This window comes from Ictalurus furcatus, chromosome 13 (genome assembly GCF_023375685.1).
Source record: "Ictalurus furcatus strain D&B chromosome 13, Billie_1.0, whole genome shotgun sequence".
Classification (NCBI taxonomy): domain Eukaryota; kingdom Metazoa; phylum Chordata; class Actinopteri; order Siluriformes; family Ictaluridae; genus Ictalurus; species Ictalurus furcatus.
Window position 1 is genome coordinate 24,446,726 of NC_071267.1, and position 24,821 is coordinate 24,471,546.

Here is a 24,821-nt window from a genome sequence, read left to right on the forward strand (position 1 = left end):
TCAGTACTGTCCGCTATCTTCACAGGCTAGGAGTCAGACAATGCTAGACGGTCTCTCTTACTCCCAGCACTTTTGAACTTTTGATCATTTCTTCACAGCTCTGCCTTGAGCCTGGGAGCACTCTGCTGTAAACAACCTGGCAGAGGGTCAGCTGGCATGCTGACAAGCCTGATTAATGGTTAGAGTGATGTGCTAAACAGCAAACATGCTAATAAGCCAATTACAGATGTCCGGGAACATGTTATCACTGAGACATTGCTAATCGATGTATGTAGCCATCGCCGAAGTTCAGCTTAGATTAGCATCACAGAATGTAGGTTTCATGCTAAGAAATAGCCGTCATAACGATACAAATTACAGTTGAAAGTTGTATTTGAATGATCGGACATGTTCTTCTGGTTTAGACCTGCTCTGTACCCTCATATCCTCAACGAGACAAAAGCTCCACATTCCAAAACATGTCCCATTTTCTCAGCCGTGCCTCTTGATCTGGTTCCAGCTCCAACATTTGCAGATGTTTTTGCCGCACTTGCTCCAGTTAGGACGACATTAGCGTCTGTTTCAAGATGACGACACATGATAGACGACGGCAGTCTGAGCTGGAGCCGAAGGCTTAGCGCCGCTGCCGCGGGGTTCACGGGGTTAGGAAACTTGCACGGGAGAAGGGAAGCTGTTCGTCATCCCTAACCTGGATGTCAGCTTAAATCACTTGGGCCATCTCTCAGTTTAAGCCGTGATCTGCTTTTCCCACCAAGATTGTTTGCTGGTACTGTAGGTACTCAGGCACTTTGTAGTATAACAAATACAACTCTCATAACTCCAACACTGTACGGATGATGCAAATGGAATTAATGAATGACATCACTGATCCTTGAAGGAACATCACATTTTGTACGGATTGCTTATAGCACACATTCCCAAACCTGCTAATGCAGATTTGTATTTATATAAACACATCTGTTTCAAGTAATTAGCTTATTAACCGCCTTCCTAAGTTGAAGTGGGTGTGTTTGAGCAGGAAATGTGCAGGAGACCCCAGTTACTGCAGTTTGGAGCCTGGGCATTAAAGGAAACCTCCACCATGAAACACTTTAAATATGTTTATAATGAAATATCTGTGCTTAGCGATTCTGCCGATAATTTGTTGGTTGGTGCTGTATTTTTATCATTCTAGTGAAAAGTTAGTAGATGTATGCCTCACTGACATCACAGGTTGACACGCCATCTTTGACATCACGTGAAAACATGAAGTGCCGAGTTAGCGTGGAGACTCGGCTCGGCCAGGTAGCGATCCAAGAGACGACGGGCGTGATGGTTTTGAGGGTGGTATTAGCATGAAAGTTGAAGCTTTGAAAACTGATCTGTTTGAGCAAAGTGTAGAGATCAGAATAAAGGACTTAAGCTCCACTGTAGCACTCTTTTTAGGTAGACAACCCCACTGGCACGACTCGCTATCAGCAGGTATGTCAATGAAAGAATCAACGTGATTATTTTTTCCAAACAAATCTCGGATGCCCTTTGAATATAATGTTAATTATAAAGAATTAATAAGCAACCATTGTTCAACCAGCCTTTAAAACAGGGATTTTCAAAACATTCTCAGCGTATAACAGAGTTCTTCAAGTGCCACAAGAGAGCCATGTACATGTAATGTGTGTACCGAGGGTCTTTCCCAAGAGCCCTATTAATCACCATTCCACTGATCAGCGCAGTGATAAAGTCTCTCTCAAACAAAACACAGACACCAATTAGGTGATACCATTATTTTCACTCTCAAGGTAAACACATCCATTGTGCTAAAACGACAAGTTCTTTTCTGGGAGAAAGCTCCAGTTATGTGTGACCGACTCTGATAAGTCTGCTGGCTTTTAATGAGAACATTCCGGACCACTTCCAGATAACCATTAAGGCTGTGTACACTGGACGAGTTCATGCCCGGGGTTTCAGTGGATAAGCTAAATATGCGGTCCCACTTCCCATTATGAATCTTATGGGTAGGCGACAAGGATGTGGTCGGAAATCAGGCTGCTTGTAAAAAAGTGGTGGGAATGGAAGTTGGAAGCTGCGTATTGAGCGGACGCTTGTTTGCTCAATAGGCAAAGCTGTCTCATTTCAGCATCCATGAGGAGAACGTGATGAGTAAGCACGCGTGTTTACCCGGTGAAGTTAAGATTATATTGGGATTTTCCAGATGTACGCAAGACGGCAAGGTTCGAGAGAAGTCGGCGTGTGGTCTTTTAAAGATAGCGCCGGGAAACCATATAAAACTTGGGTTGTTTTGAGAACAGTAAATGAAAAAAAGTAAAAGTAAATGAATATCTTGTAAAAGGTTCAAATCAACCGAATTTACGTCGAAAGTCCAGTCGTGGTTATGAAAATTCAAGTGAAATACAAACATGTACCTTTAGACATCTTCCTTATGGATCGTTTAAAGGTGTCTGGATTTTCTTATCAGCACGCACTCCATTTACAGATCAGCATGCTCGAAGGGTTTGTCAGTGTGTGCGGTGTACGTATGAGAGGCTGCTGACGGAACCACTTTATTATTCGACTCGTTTCTCAATTGGGATTTCGATAAACACGTTACCCCAGTCATTTTCCCTACACATACTCCAAAATATTACACACACTACTCTCAGTGTGCAACCTTGCTTTTGTCCCCTTCATTCTTTATCTGCCGTTTTGACGACATGCTGGGACACGGGTCAGATGCTTCTGCTTTTTCTGCAAATCATATCACTTTTTCTGAACAACCACAACGTGTGCTTCAGGTCCAAGACCCTGTCATACGTTTGCATTCCATAATCAGACTCCCAATTCAATCCAGTCCTGTCTTTAGGCCACCTGCGTACTTGGCACAGCAGACGACTGATAACATACACAAACACGCCGCAGACAGGACAAAGACGGGAGATAGCAGGAAAAGACATCTTCAAAGACAAATCCCTGTTGGTGTCTGCCACAAAGCAGGCTGGGTAGTTGTTGATTGAGTCGACAGGGGATTTTTTTTTTTTTTTTTTTTTTTTAAAAAGAAAGAAAAAAAAAAGTGTGCAAGGCAAGCTCAAAGCATCAGCAGCATTACAGATGTGTGTGTATTATCTTCAGCAAAATTGTCGCTGGTTGAGCGTAGTGGCACGCGTGAAGTAAAGAAAAGGCTGCGTGGAATAAAACGAGGGAGACACCCCCCCCCCCCTTCATCCTGTCCAGCATTAAGCCAGCAATTATACAGCACGCTCTAATTGTGGTTTTTCAAATCCATATAACAGGCTTCTGAAATTCAGACCTTGTGGTCGCCGACCCTATTATTAGCTGCGTGCTAATGGATGAGGTATGGGCCCGGTTAAAGACGTGAGGCCTGCTCGAGTGGGGACCTCACGTTAACCTGCAGGCACGTGACGCAGAGGACTTTCGTCCGCTTTGAGCTTTGAGGACTTAAAAAAGCACAACTGTGAAACTGCAAGATGAATAATCCATGTTTTAAGTAATACAGGCACGAGCGGCAACAGATGGAGCTGGGGCAATTTTCGAAGAGCTCGAAGACGTGTTAAGAGTTTCCTGTCATTCGGTGTTCTCCCTCGCTCCGTGCGCTGGGCCTCGGAGAGCCCCCGTGCTCATTTTTCCTCATCCCTCACTCGAGCGCGGCCAGTTAGCTCCGCTGCCGGGTCCTCGGAGTGAGCAGTCAACCATCTGCCCGTAAAAAAAAAAAGGAGCAAAATGGTTCCTGTCAGAACAGGCGCGGGATACAGACAGGCCGAGATGAGGGGATGACCTGATGGCTAGAAATAGAGCAAGACAAACGCCAGTGAAAGGACAGCAGCCGTGAAAGCATGGATGAGAAGCAGCATGGGGAATACTTCAATACGTCAACAAAAATAGAAATAAATATATATAAACAAAGCAAGGTAGAACGAATAAACCTTCCGTATTACATTCTTTCAAATGACTAAACTCACACCCGGCGTCAAAGACCTTAAATAAACACACGGCCAAAGGAACCAAAAATAATAATAAATAAAAAAAGTTAACAGCTTTCAGACTTGCAGGAGACTGAACACTTCCAGTTGTAATGCACCTCTAATGACGATTCCTGAGAAGACCGATTCCAAAAAGTTTCACCTGATTAAATAAGTTGTGTGTGTGTATTATATATATATAATATGCCAGTTGTGTATACACTAAAAGGCTTCAAACGCAGTCGAAATGAGCAGTGGTAGCACCCAGAACCATTAGCTTTGATCTGCGAAATTTTCATAACGCCATCTACCGTGGCAAAGAATCAGTGAACAGGTGAGATGAAGAACTACGAGGAAAATGGAGGGCAGGGCTCGACGGCACATGAGACCCATAAGCCTCGGATGCAATAAAAACAAGCCCTGAAAACAATTTGGCTGGATGCATTACCGTAATGATTTTCCAAACTACTGTTTTTGATCATCCAAATCGTCTGTGCACTTCTACTCAGCTCTGGGAAGTTCTTGGTAAGAGCAGCTGTTCTACGGCGCACAAAGGCACGGCCGCCATCAATCACTGCCACCCGCATTTCCACAACAAAGGACACGCTGCTAACAAAATGCTTCCGCTTCCTACACAGGATACGGCTGCCCCTGACTCCATCATCTTTTAATCCCAATAAGTGAGGGAGGAGTGTGACTTCTGAAGAACACAGGAGCAGCGGAGTAGGGTGGGGTGTGGGGGGGGCGGGAGAAGCAAGCCTGGAAAATGTATAGCTCCAGACAGGTATATGACAAGGTCAAGACCCAGTGTTGAGCCATATCAAGTTTACATTGTGTATCCGTCCGGCTACAGATACACAAAGAAACATCATGGACACTGTGGCGTTTCACTAACGCTTCATGTTAATCTGTTAAACTATTGGGTTGCTTTTCTAAAGGTTACTTCCTGACCTGCCAAGTCGATGACGGTTCAGCGCCGTTCGGCCGAGTCACACCCAGTTACAAAAGAGATGATCCTCCTGTCGCTCACACACATTAAATCGGTAACTACACCATTCCAGGATGGCAAAGAAAGTCTGAGACCTCTAGGCTAAGGCTGTCACGGTCGGTACACAGTAACCACGGAGAAAATTACAGCAGTATCATGGCGTTACTTCTTTCTTTCTTTCCAGAATTAATCAGAGAAACAAAACTGCTATAAATATTAGCAAATAAACGATCACAGCTGATGGTTTCATGGCATTAAGAGCTCGTAATGCTTCATCGGAACTATTTCTGGGAGCCCAGTGAAAACCCAGAACTTTCAGAATCTTTTATTAATCTTAATCCTCTAGGATTTTAGACGTCCATCAAACAAGCGGGTGGGGACAGTAAACAGCGAGACGCATAAGAAAAGGCTTTACTGTTGTCGGTTTAAATGAAATAAAACAACGATTACAGAGAATCGCGTCGTCTAATGGGAAATACTTAAAGGGCGTAATCTGAGAAGCTTGAAATGACCCGTCTCCAGCTTGGTCCATAATCGTGACTGTGAAACATAAGTTTAAGTCCCTAAACACTGATTCGTTATAAGCAGCTCTACACTGACCTGAAAGAGAAAAGCAGCTCCAAATAGACTGGTTCAACTATTTTACACCACAGCACTGCACACAGAATTCTTGATCCTGATTGGTCTGGAGGTGTTGATTCATTTTCTAGATCAGCAGCTGACTAGTTCTGGCTACGAGGCAGATCGCAGGTCATTCTAACGCGTTATCATTAAACAACTTACACAGGGTACTGTATGGTGGATGCCTCATATAAACAAATTATTATTATTATTTTTTTAAAGTGTGTAACTTGATATGAAGTTTCTGTGTTAAGACATTTATTTAGCGTTTTCTGAAGTGTCTAGTGTCAGAGGAAAGATGTTCGAGAAATACTACATTTCATCTACTGCATTCATCATTTTAAAAACCATGTAGATTTATGTAGGTTTAAAAAAAAAAAAAAAAATCAAATAAAACAAAATAAAATAAAAGGTGTCGGAAGCGGAAGCCTGTCTGGAGGGAGGAATAAGTGGGACTTTACTGATACCATTCTTCATGACCACCTGCACACAGGCTAGACAATCTGGGACTAAAACCTCAACCAACACAAACACACAAACGGAGTGTGAGAGAGGAAACACAGCTGGTAAGTACATCGTAATGTGATTAATCTTAAACATGCTTAACGAAAATGTAAATAATAATAACAAAAACAATAATAATAATAATAATTACAGAAACTAGTTACTCAAAAAGAACGGAATATGGTTTGGACAAGCACTCCTAAACGAATCCAAAACTCTGCTGTGAAAACATAACGTAATCAGTCTGACGGGCAAAGTTTAAAATAACTAACCTAAAAAAATTCACTTATGAAACTTCTAACAGCTTGCGAACACCGTTTGGGAAAAGCCCAAAGGCTGAGCAATGCTTCCCCCCCCACCCATTTAGCTTCAGGAAGACTCACAAAACAACTTGGCCCTTAAGTGTAGTGCTAGAGCTGTGCCTAGACTTTCAGGCGAGAGTTGCTATTAGTGCACAGACCAAGGTCTTGCAAAAGAATGCTTTTAAAAGACGTACCAGAATGTTTCACCTCATTTCAGGCTGGACAAGAACATGCTTAAATGTCTGAAATGGTCTCCATAAACAGAGGCGTACTACATTAGTATCATATCAGAGAAACATAGGTGAAAATCGACACGATGATTTAGGGGAGAACATTACGGGATGGAGAAGAGGTACTGGAAACCTTAATCTTAAAAGTTACGCGATATGTATCGAAGCAATAATAATAAAAAAAAAATCTTAAAGAGCATTTCTGATAAAGAAAGAGCAATGCCAAGAAGATGGATGCCTATGGGGATGTGAAAGCTTCCTAGAACCTTAAGTTTCTTAAAAAAAAAAAAAAAAAAAAAAAAAAAAAGCGGTCCGAATTATCCACGCCAAGCTCGGAAAATGCTGAGAATTTTTGAGATTAAGAACAGTCCGGCAAAAATGCCCAGCTTTCTTCAAACAAGATAATCCAACGAGGAATTGCTTCTGAGGACCTGGGCCTAGCTTGACCCGTGTAGCTCTAGGCCTTCAGGACATTCTTGCTGATGGTGAAACGCCATTTCATTTTTCACCGGTAATGGCCCTGACCACAAACAGCTCCAGTGGGTTAAAATTAACATTCAGCGCTAGCTTGCAGGCATGGTGCTAACAGAGCTGCTTTTGTTAATTAGCCACGCATCTCAGGAGTAAATAGTGTGGTTCCTATTGCCATTGAGTGTCACCTCCATCAGGAGATGGAGGGAGGGTGATACACAAAAGGAGGCTCGGTAAACATCTACCTTTAACCGACTCACGTTGGGGAGGAAAGGCTGGAATCCACACTATTCATAGCCTCCTAATGTCTGCTCTGAATAAACTACTCATATATTTAAGTCAACGTGCAAATCCCTGTGAAAACCTACCAAAGCATGCCTAGTGTCATGGAAGAGAGAAGGAGATACCTTCATTTCCATAACCTTGCAATATTTAAAAAAAAAAAAAAAAGAAAGAAAAAGAACGACAGAAGAAGGTAAACCCACGTAACTGAATCCCCCAGGTTAATCTAAAGTTCTTTGATGCCAAGCATTTCAGACCTCATCTATGCAAATCTCTGGAATACAGGCACAAACTTCAGGCATGTCCACTGTTGTTGTTTTTATATTAATCCGTCAAATGAAATCCTCACTGTATAATAATCCTGCACTGTTAACAATGAGAAAACTGGGTTATCACAGAAATCTGCTCACGTTGAGCTCCACTGTTGGTGTGCAACACATCCCCTTTGTAGATCAGATCACAGGGCTTTTTTTTTTATGGCACTGCCTGATCCTTGCACAATGTGCCAAGAAACTGAACAAAGAACTTGGCTTCCAATTTGGTGAGGGGGTTGCTGGGTGCATGTTTACCTGGCCTCAAGAGACAGAATACGGTCAAGAGGTACCCTTGATCAGAGGAACAAAAGTAACAGCAAACTAAGGCTGACAACGTAAAATTTGAATATTTCTTTTATAACTGTCTCAAAAAATATTGAAGATTCAGAGAAACGGGAAAAAATGACGGAAAAACCCACCATATACTCTCTAGAAGGATGTGTACACCAAAGCCCACTATCTTCAGCCTCAGGGATGTGGAATGGATTCATCCAGGTGGTCATGAAAGGCAAAAGCGTGTTGCTCTACTGCTGTCAGAGCCTGTCTCCAACTCCAGCTTAATCAAACAGCAGTGTACACACACAAACACACAACACCTGATACTATTCAAAAATGTTTCAGCACATCAAAGGAAATGGGTACATACCATTCTGCATTAAGGGATCATCCTTTATCTGCATTGAGGGTTCATCCAGGTTTAATCCTGATTTTGCATTGAGAGTTACCTACCTTCAAAACCAGAACATCTAGCAGTTCCCCCAGGGAACATGTGGAAACAGCCAATGGAATAAAAATATGATGGGCAACAACCTGTTGCAAGGATTATCTGACAACTAGTAATCATATGCCAAGGCGGCATCATTTTGAAGATGCGCCAACGTTAATCTTAGGCTCTTCTTTGGTTCTAGTGAAGAGCTGAAAGTACTGATGGGCTGCTTGGAAGATACAAGATTAAACTTCATGTGCATCTGATCACATGACTTGTTTAAAAGCTTCCAAAGGCACAGATGATAAATCTTTACAGGACCATTCAGGAATCCTACCAATATTTTCAAGGCTCTTTAGATCTATGAAATTCTGGCCCTTCATCTTTAGCCCTGAATTCTCTGTTCTTCACAAACATCAAACAAGGTAGTGATGTGCTACACTTCCTCTGTGACAAATCTCTCTCTCTGGGAGTGGTCTGGGTAAACAAAGCCCTAGTGATGAGAGCAAAGAGACACCTCTGATGCAAATGCGCAATCCTTGCAGGCAAACAACTTTGATCGTGAAAAGAAACGGCGCACGCCTTCGACCTTGGAGTCCGAGAGAAAAGGATTAGAGGCGCATGTCTTTTGTCTGGTTTGCCGAGTGCCGATGACACAAATTGAGTGGAAAATTTCAAGAGATGCAAACAAGACAGACTACAAGCGATTTTCGAAACCACAAACTCATACAGCAAAACAGGTTCTTCGGTTGGAAGCCAACATGTGCTCCAAGAGCCCGGAGAACTGTGGGGAGAACTTATTGTGAAATATGAGGTAGCCTAAGGCTGACCAAACGGGGTTAGGATAATAAAGACCACAATCAGCCACAAGTCAAAGAAACAAACTATTATTTCAAACCATTATTAATTCAGCCTCAGGGTTCTCATGTTTGACCAATCATTTAAGCAGATGTCAAACAGTAGTATCCAATTTTTTTTTTTTTCCGAATACAAACGTCCAAAAAGGGACCTCGGGTCGCGTTATTCGACAGAAAGCCAGTTGCATATATAGGCGCAACGGTGCATTCATTTACCAGCAGATGACCTTTTTGTGACCCTGGCATGCAAAAGACTAACAATTTTAATCAGGAAAATGTTCTGGGACTGCAATATACATGAGCAATGGCTGTGATATTGCCCGGACGTGATCCACGCTATAATTACGTCTTCTCAGATTTGCCCCCGCCGAGGCAGTGCTGCCACGAGCAAATCTACATCGCTGCACATGTTAGGAATATAGTTGATATTTTATTCATGCACACGTTTCGAGCAGAACAGTGTTATTCCTGAAGAATAGGGACATACTGTACAGACAGTATTGTTCCCCCGGCGACTGTAAATGCAGGCTTCTTTTCAATATGATAAAAGGAAGAAAGGTCAAAGACGCCGTCCCCGACTTTAACCTTGACTCGTTCAAAAACAAATCGAGCCGAAATGTACCGGTGCCGGCGGATACCATAACTTAAAAGCTGACCAGCCAAGTTCAAAATCTCTCTTGCAGACAGAAATTCACATCATATACAGCAAGGATTCATTTGCAGATTATTAGACAGAGTGTGGGGACCCACGTGGCGCTAGCGGCGTAATATGCCATCATGTCAAGTTTGACATAGATTGCCACCGAGAGGATTCTTGCCACCAAAGTCTTACAGGAAATGAATTATTAAACAGCCCCATCTGGTTAAATATTAATTTGTATCCAAACTCTATGAACATCACCCACCATGCAGGATCCTGTTCCACGGTGATGTGATTAGAGGAGACCCGTCTTTTAATGCCATCTAGAACTGCATTAAGAATCCGAAGCAACAATTGTAAAGGCAGTTCTCTGAAAACAACCCAGGCAAAAGGTCTACTCTTTACCCCAACTGTAGCTTAGAATAAGGATGGCTCATTTGTTTTGGAAGTACGCACCTGTTACATGGCAACCATCACACTTCCAAAGAGTCAGCTAAGCAGTCTAAGTGGAACTAACACGCTTATCCATGGAGATAAAGCCTCCGTAAATGATTAAGGATGCACTCAGCAAATAACACCAGTCATTTTTGGGGGGAGAAAAGTAGAACATTTTAGGCAGCGTTTAATTTAATGTCTGATCTCTAATGGAGGGAAAGAATCTTAAATTGGGTTAAAACAAGGACGGGGATGGAAAATTGATCGCAAGCGCGACAACTACAACAGCTACAATAATGTCCTGCAGAGCCTCGTTGCCATGGCCATGGAATTTTCATACCATTTAAAAGCATATCGCTGTGCGTGGCACTGGGGAAAGGACGAAGAACAGCCCACTTTCATGGCTTAGGAGAGAAAAGACTGCTCTGTGAGACTTGGGGAAGTGGGTCATCTAGTTTCGAATGATGGGCCTTCCAGAATCAGAAGTAGACCGCTGAGAACTCATAGTGGTCCCATAGACCCTAGACTCACCCTAGGTGAGCTGTCAGACGGGGATGAGCTTTAAACTGGGATGTGTCCAAGATGTAGAGGTTCTCTGCAGGAGGCAAAAAGAACAGTGTAGGCCTACTTGCAAATCATGTTTAGATTTGGATCACAACTCAATGCAGCGTCAGAGAAGCAAAGGAAATAAGAATAAAAGTCGTTAAAGCTGCTCCAACCCGTTGGCCGATTTTCAGCAAAGCACCAAGGTCTTAAACATAAAATCATTAAGTTGTCACGCACTCTAAACATGTAATAATGTACATTTACAATGTTGGAGCTAGTTTTGGTACAGGGGTGACGCCGTTTCATCAAGTTAACTCCGGCAACACGATAGCTCGGCTGATTTATTAAATTCACTCGACAATCGCTGAAAACAATGAATACAAATCGCAATGCAAGCTGTCGACAATGCATTTTCAGTCATAATGACCGTCATCATAATATAAAAGAGGTTAAGGCCAGGAATACAATTCTTGCATATGCCCTAAAATGTTATCTTTCTGAATGCATGCAAATATGGATTTTTAAAAGTGCACGGGAGTGACATGGGGGCGACTACAAGTCCGCCCGTCTATGACGAGCGAGATCAAGTAAGAGATGCTCGTCATCACGTACAATTCACATGGGACGCCAGACGTCTGTTTCTCTAGCTGTTTGAAACCCCAGAGGAAAAATACTCCAGGTGTCAATGCACCAGGAAACAAGAAAAAGACAAAATGCCAAAGGGTGTGTTCTCATCAAGTCTCTTCTCAGCAGACTACCATGGTTAAAACAAACTTACGATTCTTAAGAGACAGCACTACAGGGACTTGAACCGCTGTCTATAATCAAACGCGTGTCAGAATGACAAGCATCAACATAGAGCATGTTTCTTCCAAATAATGGAAATCAGGCTTCGGTATTCAATTAACGGCAAGGCGTCGAGGCAAGCAGTACCTTCTAATCATTAAACAAAACAGGAATTATGCAGCACTATAAATCAATTCAAAGAGCGATTTGATATGCTTCTTCTCCGTGGCAGGCTTTCATATTTGCATTATAATGGCTCCAAGCGCTTCTTGAGTCTCACATGCTAAAGGTGGGGTTGCATCTTATCTCACTAGGGAATTTCCAGACAAGTTCCATTTTTCAGCTGGAAATGTGCCAATTTAAACCATGAATGTGGGAATACAGATGAGTAATGGGATGATTCATTTAGAGCTAAAGAATTTTTGGGAAATCTTTTTTTTTCCTCCTAATCGAGCATAGCTAAACAAGACTGCTGATGCAACAATGTACACCAGGGGTTGCATAGGCTAAGAGATTAAACTGGGTGTACCCTATACAATTTTCTGCCGCAGACAAATTCTTTGGTCGTAAGTTGAGACCAGCAGTCTTAGAAAGTATGTGATGCTCATGTCCGAATGTTAACCATATTAGCATAAGAATTACATTATCTATAAGGCTCCGTACTGACATGATGGTAAATAGTCTGCACTTATATAGTGCTTTTTACCAAAGTGCTTTACACTGCGTCTCATTCACCCATTCACACACACCAATGGTAGCAGAGCTGCCATGCAAGGCGCTAACTTGCCATCGGGAGCAACTTGGGGTTCAGTGTCTCGCCCAAGGACACTTCCGTATGAGTCATGTGGGCCGGGAATCGAACCGCCAACCCGACGATTAGCGTACAATCCGCTCTACTACCTGATCCACAGCCGCCCATTATAATTTCATATCACCCTTTATCGAAACATTTTTAAATAAAAATAAAAAATGGTATACTTAGGCAGCCTGGAACAACACAGGAAATGTCCATCATGCGTATACTGTGAATAGTGAACACTGAGATGTTTCGGCACATGCACATTCATTACGGCGCAAATACTGAATAGTTTGTCAATATTAGCACAGGAAGAAAGACAACATTGGAAGAATTTCGACTTGTTTGCAACACCTGCATGAGAAGACAGGCTGTCACTGACATAATGCTTCCATGTCATTAGTGAAGCGTTCATAACCCCAGTGACTAGCGAACTTGGGAGAACCCGCAGTCGCATTGCATTCTGGTGTACGACTACACCTTCACCTGCGTTGACAAGTTCACTCAGTAGCGACTTGCTTCATCCCACAGCTGTGTTAGCGCAAGCAAACACTGCATGAAAGACTGTAGTTGTGCCTCAGGTTGTAGAAGGCGATTCGTACAAACGGCTCGGGACGGAAGAAGGATCAAAGAGGGAAAGATGAAGAAGAAGAAGCGAGTCATGTAGGCAGTGGTGCTTTGGTTGTCCAGAGTGAATGGCAGTCTTGATGTGCAGGGGCAAGCAATAGTGGAGTTTCCAACCATCTCTAATTTATGTAAATGCTAGGAATTTGTAGGGAACAAATTACTGAGCTGGAAAAGCTGATGCTTTATAAACAGAAGACAACTCATGACACAGCAAAAAATGCTGTTCAGGCTTTGCATGACATTTAAGACTTTTTTTGGGAACCAATTCCAGCCTGCCCTATCGTATGCCAGCTACCAAATGGAAAGGGTGATGACATGTGTCCTCTGAGACATGAGAAGCCTGCTGCACTCGCACAATATCAGTTGAACATGCCTGGTAGAGGACTGTCGCGGCACTGTTCGGTAGACATGACCTAACAGAGACCGGCTAATCGTTAGCGTTGCTTAGCTTGGCAAGGCGAAGAGGAAGGCCATCCCTCCGACCAAGACAGCAGAGCCGGTTATGTTCATTTCAACTCCCAGCCAAGGACGGCTATGGAATCCCTGGGATTCAAAAATCCAGATTATACGGTAAACAATTGGGTCGCTTTCATACCTTGTCAAGTCTGAATATGAGTATAATTGATACTTTTGGATTTGGGGTTGGTTTCACACTGCACATAGCTAAGTGAACCAAAAGCAAATAAACTTTCCCTGACGGTGTGAAAATGAACTCACTCTGTCCTTTGGCTCGGATTACACCTCACAGGCAAGATTAGCAGTTGGGAGCTTAAAATAAAAAAAAAAAAAAAAAGGGGGTCACCTGCAAACTAAACTACACGTCATGGTTGGTTCACTTCCTGCTGAACTACACCGGAGTTCGACTGGAACCAGACCAAGACCACCTTGCTCAGGCACTTTAGGAATGGTTGTTTTGATCTGCACTTGGGTATGACAGGTTTCGTTATCACCTGCGTAAAGCACCGCACCGAGGAGAAGAATGCACCATTAATTCAAAGGGACAAAATTCTGCATATGTGAAAGCATGCTTATGATAGAAGTCAAAGGCCGTTGTGATACGCACACATTCTCGTTTTACAGATCTTGTTATGCAGAACATTCAAAAGGTTCTAGATTTAACCCCCCCACCTCAAGTGTACTTCACCTATGGTAACTATCCTGGTAGACTATTTTGACAATCTACATGAGTAATGTCATTTTTTTTTTCTTATGTAGTCCATGTTGTGTTCTTTAGAGGTTCCCCCAAAAGTACAAGCCAGAGAACCCTTTAATGTACTACATGGAATACGCTTTGCTACAGATGTATGAGAAATGATGTTTCCTCGATTGCTCCTTTCAATATTTCATAAGAGCAGTTAACGGAAATCTAAAAATCCTTATTTTCTTAGCCGACTTATTTGGAAATTTGGATGGAAAGATGCCCCATGAGAATATTTGCACTGGTATCCTTCTTGGCAAACGGTTCACTTTTGCCAAGACAATTAATCAATGGGGAGTGACATGTAATACTTGGAGTTGCAGGAAGGTTGTGTGCATACCAGAGCGACTGCACAGAACCAAAACCGTACTTATACGAAGTAGTAAAAGGCTTTAGCTCCAGCTGGCAAGTTCATAGTTAAAAAAAAAAACACAAAAAACAGTGCATGAACAGAAACGGTTCTTCATAAACTCCACTTCTTCCCTACTTTCTCAAGCATGGGGAAATGTCAGAGACGCAGACACGCCATCATTCAGTGGCTGTGGGCTCTTACGCCATCGTTGGTTATTTCTAAACAGGGTTCCACTTAAAAAAAACAAAAACAACCCACAACATTGCTGTGTGGTTCCAGCCCATTCCCTAAGGGTGTTAGAGCAGTTTAGGCCTCCTCAGCAGGCATGAACGTACGGGTCTGTGCTTTTCATGTTGAGTGATGACAATGAATGCACACACGCTAACGTGACTCGTGGGATACCGTGACTGATTAGCAGTTAGTATTTCAGCACCCTTAACGGTCAAGACACACGCCAAGGAAGCACCAATTACTTAGCTGGCTGTCACACCAGTGACTCACCCAGAACTCCTGAGTACTCACTAACGGCAAACTCTTCACGTAATGGAGTACACATGGGAGGGGGCAACGTGGATACTGTTCTCAAGCCAGAGGTCAGCAATGCATTTAGCAGCACTCAGGGGGTATATTTCTGTTGTATATAATGTCCAAACCTTGGACCATGGTTTAGACCAGTGTTTCCCACCCGGTGTGCAAACGGACGAGGCGTTTATACTGAAGATTTTTATTAATCATGGACCTTTGCTTTCATTAAAAAGACGTACTATTTATTGTTATTAATATGTGATTACGTTCGCCCATCAATGTAAATGTCTCTATGTATACAGCCAAAAGAATGATGTTACAGAATGATCACTCTGTATGGCCGCCCATCAATGCAAACGTCTCTTTGTAGATCACTGTCTGACGGTGTAGTGTAGTGACTGTGTTTATTTGTGAAGATACTGATGAATGAAAACATGGTGCACCCCAAAAAAAACTTTGAGCTTTGGCTTTATTCTTTCAACATTATGTTCCAAGCAAATCCAAATCACTATTTAAAAAAAAAAAAAAAACTTTTCCATGAATTTTGTGCCATCTGGCTCTCTCAATGGTCCAGCATGGATGGATCACAGAGATGCATGTAGAACCGGACCTTTCAGCAAGAGTCTCCTCGAAGTCATTGGTTATCGGAGGCCTCGTGCACTCAACGCGCTCGATTGCCCACTCCGTGATGACGTCGTTTTGGCCGCGCGCTCCCTCGCGCTATTGCGGACGCGTCGAGTATAAACCACGCTTAACGCTGTCTAGCATTAGTGTTTGTTCAGGGTGCCATAATTTTTTTTTTTAAATTATCAAAGGGTGCCGTGACTGAAAAAAGGTTGGGAAACAAATAGGATCAAATAGGATGGTACCACATATCAGTGGATCCTTCTAGGCCTCGTTCAGGCCTGGCCATGGGGAAAATTCCCTCTTGACAGGGGGGTAGTAGCATTGACAAAAGGTCAACCCCAATACTTCCAGTGAACCACCGTTGGGTGCTTGAGCAAGACACATAGCTGCTCGAGTTAATTTTGTACTCACTCATTCTATAAACTGCAATACTCATCCCAACAATCCAAAAGGCAGTGTCTAAGTCTGAAATAGATCCAAATGAGGTACCATGTATCACGATCCACCTTTGCTTAACTCAGTTTGCTTTAGCGTTCCTCAACTGAGGCGAACCGTCTTTGATCATTCAAACCGCACCAGAGCTGCGGCAAACAAGAGGTGGGTTAAAAAAAAAAAATGAAAAAAAAAGTTGGCACCACATCAAAGCGGTCTTCTTCTACCTTGTCTTTTATTTTCCTCTTTGCACATGTGAAAACAAGGCACACAGTGAGTAAGGTGTGGTCATTTAGCCTATGCCCAGGTAAAGAGCTGTCTAGGTGAGCACGGTGGATGTGTCAGGACAGCTAGGCACACATCAAAGCGTGTGTGTCGCTTTGCGGCAGGTGATGGGGTGTCGCTCGACGAGTGCCGAGCCTCTGTGTATGTAATTAAGCTAAAAGAAAATTGCCCTCTCTGCCAAAACAAAAAGGAACAAAAACAACTCTTAGCCGCATGCACTGTAAGCAAGTCTAAAATGCATACTAGCTGCAAGGCAAGAACTAAGTATGTCCTTTTTTTTTTTTAAATCCTGGCACTTTAATGACTTAAATAAATAAACAAACACCCCCGATATTTCCATGTTACGATACACTACGCATTTTAATGTGCTTGTGAAAATGAAAACACCATCTGAGAGATTTAATTTCAACATAAAACTCTCTAACTTCTCCCCGGAGACGGCAGGTTTCGCTGGTCGCATTAGATCCGAGTGTGTGTTCACATGAAGCAGTAACCGAAGGACCGAGATAAAGGAGCAAACAAGGTCCGTGTCTAATCCCCCATGTGTGGAGTGATGCTTCGCTGCAAATGCTACTTGCCAACCAAAAGAAAGCCATCGTCAAAACCTATACGTCTAGATTGAATGACCTCAAACATCACGCACGGCCTATTAGTCTGGAGCTCCACAAGCCTAGAGGAGGCCATCTACGCCGAATAAAGCAGAGCTAATTAAAAGCCTTGTAAACCAAGATCCCAGTCCAGTTGTTAGATAGAGTCTGCAGTTGACAGCTCAGACTTACTGGGACTTTACATGTAAACTATCACTTTGTTTTATATATATATATAACATATATACATACACACACACACATATATATATATATAGCGAGTATATTTCAATATTTATTTAATTTGATATTTGTCAGTGATGTGCGTGCTGGTCTTATAACAAATGACTGACATGCAAAACAATAACACGCCGCTCCCATTTACTCTTCGTTCTCAATTAGGACTTCAAACAAACCTCAAAAATGACGTGTTCTCAGGAGCGCTAATCTAGGTTTAGTTGTCACAGATTCAAAACTTACCCCCCCCGCCCCCCCCCTCCACTTATCAGTAATAAACAAAACATAGAAATGCATTACTATAGTACATTTTAAAGTTTATACTTATTACAGTTATAAAAAGTGAACTATGCGATTCTTAGTAAAAGTGCCAAGAGTTTCAATGACTAAAAAAGTTTTAGAGGGAGAATCTCAAAGCCTCAGGCGGAAGTCACCAAATCTAGTTTACTTTTTTATTTGATGCTGTTGGATGACCTGATCCAGTGGTAACACTCGAACGATCATTTCACGAAGTTAGATAAATCACTAATATGATCTGAAAAGAAGTTGGAAGAGATATATGGGTGTTCGATAAGAGTTGAAATGATGATTGAATTTATTATTTTGGTACATCTTGAGATGGAGAGCATGTGCTTCCTCCACATTGGACTGTAAATGCATTTTTTTCCCCCCAGTTTGATGTCCAATTGACCATAAAAATGAGGTCCAAATCCCAAGCAAAGTAAATGCACAACCAGAACTTTTATTCCACATTTTGGTGTCTGGGTGGAATTAAAGCTTTTCCCTTACTGTCTTTAAACACCGATCACTTCTTAAAAATGCGCAAGTAATCTGGCTGTATAATTGATATTCCCATGCATCAATATTGACTCTTGTTCTTGGCAGTGCCTTGGCGTGTCTGTGTCTTTAGACTCTGGCAGATATAAACTAGCAGACAGATGTGTTTTCCAAGCATGCAAGGTGATTCGGATGCTTAAAAAATGTCTTCCATACTTGGAATTGGATTTGAGATCACAAGTCGCGCTCGATATCCAGGATATGGCCGAGCATGAACAAAGTCCGTGCTGTATTGCCGAGATGCTTTCCAGGAAATCACCGGTGATAGGAAAATGGCTCCAATATCACAAATGTGTGTTTATTTTGAGAAAGAACTATGCAAAGAACCTTCCTGATTCATCCAGATGTTCTAGATCTGCTTGGAGTTTCTGCACTTTGGAGTGACTCACCTTCCGCCATTGTGGACACCCTAAAGTTTTACACTTCCCAAAGACTTCAGTGTTTCATCTCAACTGGACGTTGTACATGTCTTCCCAGGAACCATCGCTGTAATCATAAGACTGTCCTGGGCTCATCCCAGGACTCTTATTCACAATGTGCTCACTTCCTTGAAACTTCCTTTCAACACACTTATGGCACGGTACGGTTCGACTCGGCTTGCTTTTTGGGGGCTTTCCACTGTGGATAGTTCCCGGTACGGTACTTTTTTTAGTACCATCTCTGTCGAAGTTCCGAGCGAGCCGAGCCGATACTAAATGTGAGCCACGCACTGACCGAGTAGGGACTTCTCCTTAACAGGTGGTTCTGTATTGTGCCTGAATACGTGTGTGTCATTTACTACATACTCTGCGTACGGTAATATTCTACTGATTGAAGATGATGCATCATTTCTCTCATTACAGACAAAATTACAACAAAGGTCTCCGTCTTAGATTTGTACACCTCGCTTGTTACCGATTTCCAAACAAGCGCTTATCGAAGTCACTCCTGTCCCGGCTGAATCTAACTCAGTCATATCGAGCACTACGTAGGTTCTAGAACGCCGTTATTTGACGTCCTTAATGGGGTCCGTGTTCAGTGAACAGGAATACGGCCGGACCGTGTATCCGTACAGGGCTTCGATGATACAACGTTATTCCTGCGTGAAGGCGAGTGGAAGACGGCCCCCGCGTTGAGGCGGCACTAAACCGCAGTGGAAAAGCAAGTCCGGAAAAGTAAAGCGGGCCGAGTCGAGTCGAACCGTGCGGTGCTAAAGTACCATTGGTACTGACTGACACAAGCCGGTGTCACTTAGAAAAGGATCCGCTCCTTTTTGACTCCAATTCCTCTCCCTCATGTCAATTCAGGGAAATCCTCCTTCCTGTTCTCGCCTGTGGCTTACCCGTTAGGGATCTAAATCGACATCCTGATTTCTGAAAAAAAGACACGTTGTAAGAGTCTGTAAAATTTAATTGAATACACGCACACATAAAATAACATTGTCTACATTATATGCGTACATATATGAACTCTACTGTAATTATGTTCTTCATTCTTTCAGGCTAATGAGTTAATGAAACAGAAGCTGTAATGCATCCAGAAATCTGTGCTCTTTTTTTTTGAAACTCTAATCCCTGAGGCACTGGCAAGCTTTTAAGTAATAACAACCACAACTTTCATTTCAAGTTCAGCTTAACCCAAAGCCCTGAAGCCAGGGTGGATTCGGCTGTGCTTAAGACATCACAGGTGACAGGTAAGTTTATCTGATGATATTCGTGCGTGTCTACGTATAAGTGGATATCGTGTTTGCGTGCGTTTGGATTACGTCGCACGCAAAAACAACAACAACAACAACATACAGTCTTTGATATGGTGAAGCTTTCTATGAGGAGATGTTTAACATTTTTTTGAAAGGACGGTCTAGTACCAGAGGACTTTCCGGGTTCCTTCTGAAACGGTTTTATCTTATTTATTTATTCAAGAGTGAAAAAAAAAAAAAAATCTAGCCTGGTGAAGGAATGGCTGTTTGTAGCTGCTATAGTGTAAGTGACTGTAGGAACTAATTTGTTTTGCAGGTGTTCCACGACTATAATCATATAAAAAGTCAGTGTCAAAGACATATTTTCTTTTCTTTAATGTATTTTTTCCTTTAATAAAGAAAGAAATACGTCACTGTTGCCAAACTGCTGTGGTGTAAGAGAAGTACTTGTATAGGAAAATCTCTGGGTAGTAACTTCACTCTGATTTTCATCAGGCTCTGCCATGGATTCATTTCCTACAATCAGCACAGCACCAAGCAAAGTTATTGCCTGTGAATAGCAATTAAAATGCAGCGGTTGAGAAATTTGTCTCCTGGTGGAAAAAGTCCAGCTAAATGAATTTCCAGCTAACGTACGAGATGAGACATATTAACTCGCCATCACAAATCGGATCGGTAGAATGAGGCGTAATATTACGTTAATATTACAAAGAACCGCCCGTGCGTTACTGCAAATTTAACATGAAACACGACAATTCAGTCTGAATGTCATGAAATCCTTCGAGCCACGCGGTCCTAATAAGCAATGGTTTATGCACTGTAACTCGAAAAACTTGAGGAAACTAATTACCTCGAAATTCTAAGTGTATTTGGCTGGAAGAAATCGATTTATCGACGTAAAAATTGTGAGGTACTTAGTTTCCTCAAATTTTTCGAGTTAAATCAACTTCTCCGGTTTTACAGTGCTGCTCTTGTTTCTCAGAGTGATCCAAACCAAGCTGAGATCATGAAGCATGGATTCCACAAGCTAGAACTCTAGACAGAAGGAAAATGGTTTTATTTTTATGTTAATGGCGGTTTCCTGTAGTGTTTGTGATTAGCGTACAGCACGTGCGGCACTACAGGAAGTGTCGTTCAGGTGTAATAAGAAGTCACTGCAGTAATAAGTAGTTACAGGTGCATTGCTGAGATGCTGCTCAGGTCGAGGACGAGTAAAACGGAGAATGGAGGAATGTCTCCGTAGGCTCGGAGTGGCGAGGTGAGCAGCGTTCCGCCCCCGAGGGCGGAACGTGGGACTCCGATCGCGACCTTCTCTAAATTACGGAGCACATCCGTGCCTTAATAGAGTTCAGGCTGGCGCTGAAGTGAGTGCCAGCGATTACTCTGATATTCTAAAGGCACGGTTGGCAGTTCTGTACGGAACGCCATCGCGGCGATGAAAGTAGCTCACTGATTGCTGAGTAACTGAACATGCTGCTTTACAGTCTCAATCTCGCTCTCTCTCTGTCTTTTTTTCGTTCTTTATTTTTGTCTGTCAAAAGCTTTTAGCAGGATGGGGGGGGGCTGGAGGAGAAATCAAAGCAGCGCAGAATAACACAGCACACATTTCTAAGCTCCGCAGCAGGAGAGGAATGCAAACGAGTCGGTTGAGAAGCAGTGAATAAGCTCCCTCTCGCTCGATCCGTTCCTCTTTAAAAAAAAAAAGTGCGCCATGAGAGACCGCACGGAGTGTTTGTGTTTGCGTAATGCGCAATGAAACTCTATTAGGCGTTCAGTGAAGTTGTGCCAGCGCTGTAGCGGCGCTTCATCCATCTCGCTGCGAGCGAGCAAAACAATACAGAAATCACAGTGCTGCCAGAGGCTCGTTACTGCGGCGGGAGCGCTTGAGCAGAGGCGAGGTTAAACGCAGGAGAGACGGTGCTTAAAAAATCAACGCTTTTGTAAACGCAGGCTCATTACTCAGCGTGTTATTAGCTACGGTACACACAGACTCCAACTATTCACGACGGTGCTCTGACAAAAGGCTCACTCACGGTTAGGGTCTGACTGACGCATACTGTACTTCAGACTTTCTTTTAAATCATTATTACTGTTTCTTACTGCAGCTTTAAATATCATTTTAGAAAAATAACTTAGACTAGTGCTGGGAAATATGATTATATATAATATTATATTATAATATATATTTGTTTGTTTTTTTAAATAAATTGCAATTTGATGTTAGAATTTTTACCGAACCATTTTCTTTACTTTTATTCGAATTTTTTAAATTGATAATACGATTTTTTTTTATCCTTTCTCAGTTTAAAGTCATTTTTTTGTTGACATTATAAACATTTTTTCATAGTTTTTTTTTTTTTAATTATTATTATTATTTTTTTAAACGCAACACTATTGTTTTGTTTCTGGCAGTTGATTACTAACCTTGTATATCATGATGCATATAATCCATCATAAAAATGTCTACGCAAGCCATCATACGATGTCATTCTCTTCCACATGTCCAAAACTGTGGCCGATTGATTACTCAGTATTCTCAGTCGACGGATCTCAGCCGGTTTGTCTTAAACGGATATCTGAATGAACGGTGCAACAGGCATTTCAGGAAACATACAGAATGTACGCTCGTGCGGTTCGAGCTTGAGAATTGTGACCTCCATAAAGCCCTGTTTTAACTAAATCTGGTTTAGGAAAAAAAAAATTAAAATTGCATTAGCTGGTGACAAGCTAAAATGATATATCTGTAACAAACCTTTCATATTGGTCTGGAGTTCCTACCCATGACTGTAAACCTCTGTGTATGAAAGTAATAAACAGCGTCTATGAGCACACACTTCTTTTCTTCACAACGCATTTCTTATTAAACGTCCTTATGAGCCATAACAACACCCCGGTATACAAGTCATAAACGTGTTCGCTTACGCACCAGCCAAGCAGAAGCCCCAGTGTGCTGCCCAGTCCCACCCTTAGGTGGCTCAGATATTAGTTTGCTAGTTTAGTGGATTAATACAGATTAAGGTAAACTAACTAGAATATATAAAACATTACAGAAGCATTTCAGCATGTCCTCTTGAGCAGTTGTAGCACTGCGGTTAAGAATAATACTGATCGGAAGGTCGTGAGTTCAAATCCCACTACTGCCAACCTGCCAATGCTGGGCCCTTGATCGAGGCCCTTAACCCTCAACTGAACAGTTGTATAAATGAGATTGGGCATCTGCCAAACGCAATAATAAAAAAAAATATATATATATATATAAAAAAAGATAACATTAAAATTACAGATGGGATATATTTATTAGGCAGCAAGTGAACAGTCAGTTCTCGAGGTTGATGGACAAGCGTAAGGAGCTGAGTGACTTTGACAAGGGCTAAATTGTGATGACTAGAAGACATGTCTTGTGGGGTGTTCCCGGTATGCAGTGGTTAGTACCTACCAAAAGAGGTCTAGAGCTACATGAGTCCTAACCTTGACGGGTCACGGCTGATCGGTGCAACGTCTTACAAAATCAGTGCCGAGGTAAGGAGGGGATTAGTCAGTTCGTAGGTACTCTTCTGTGGACTAGTTGACATTTGTAACTGGCCTCTTACTCACCATGTGTTTCAAAACAAAAAAAAGAAATGAAATAAAATCTCGTTTGTGCACAACGAACCACTATTAACGCTGATCAGAAGCAAAAAGGAAATTGTTCATCAGCATGTGTGTCTATGCGAAAACTATGAAATATGACATTAAGCTACGATTAATACTAACGAGTCCAACGGAACTTTAATCTCATGTTCACCATGCAACCGCTATCCTCCAGAACGTTCCTGTGGTGCAGAGGAAATGCAGAACGGAAGTGTTCTGGGAACTTCAGTTGTCTAGTGTTGCATTCGACTAAACCTCGTAACTCGGAATTTCTGACCTCCGACTAGGGAAAAAAAAACAAACAAAGAAAACACCCCCTCAACTCGGAAATCCTACTCGGGAACTCGGGCCGGTCTCCTCAACCCAGCGTTCAGCAAGTGACGTCAAATCAACATGGCTGCTCGGAGCGTTTACAGTTAACACAGCAGCGCTTCTTTACTTTAGTTACGCTGATTAGACAAGACAACATACAGAAATGGATCATATCGTTAACTGTGTAACTCTGACTAGACAGCGCACTGTTCGGAGGAGGAAAATATACATCGCTCGTCACAGTTGCTAACTAAAGACGAACGTGGAGACGTCGTTATTTGTTTTTGTTTTTTGACCTCCAGTTGAATTCATGGAGGTCAAAAATGACAGAGTTCCGCCTTGTCGAATGCAGAACAGTGACTTGGTCATGGTGTGATTAGAGGATGTTTGTATAAAGTGACTGACCTGGTTAATAGAATTGGCCATACATGAAGAGAGACCTGTTCCAACTGTGGCCAGCGTAAAGGTGATGGGGTCAAAGGGCACGGGAGCCATGGCGTATCCCGCCGCCGCTGTTGTGACCACAAGCGCTGAAAAACAAAAAATACAAGAAATGGACGTCTAACGAGCTGACATTTTAAATAAGGTAACAAAGTAGAAACAAATTCGATTGTGGATTTGTGCGTGGAATCTACATCTACATCATGGACGTTCACACGGTATTTCACCAGGCACAACAATTCTAACAGTGACCTGCGTAAAGTTAGGAATAATAATAATAATAAAAACACTTTGGCACGTGCTGTTATGTGCAGACAAACAACAACAACCATTTGCGATGAAGTGAAGTTACTATTACAGCCCCCCGAGACTGATTATTTTCCTAGCACAACACAGCACATCACATCCTGACATGGCGTATTCCTCTTCCTTCTGGAAGACTTTCCCCGGAGTGACAAACTTAAAGCTTTACGACGACACTGGACACTCCTTACATAAACGTTCTACAAACATACAAGTCGCTGTGCGAGCTGTTACTGTAGAAATGATCAGAGGCGTATTACAGAAGGACGAGTGTGTTAGGTACAAACCTGTGATTGGAATGACTGTTAGAGGATTTTTA

At 42.3% G+C, this 24,821-nt stretch overlaps 1 protein-coding gene across 1 annotated transcript in view; it reads right to left on the reverse strand.

Annotated features, from left to right (window-relative positions):
- The window catches only part of LOC128617149 (protoheme IX farnesyltransferase, mitochondrial), a 48,313-nt gene that overhangs the window by 17,494 nt on the left and 5,998 nt on the right, over positions 1-24,821 (reverse strand). Inside the window, exon 4 of the mRNA XM_053640173.1 lies at positions 24,164-24,288. Coding sequence (XP_053496148.1) covers positions 24,164-24,288 — 125 coding nt within the window. The remainder of the gene's footprint in view (positions 1-24,163; positions 24,289-24,821) is intronic.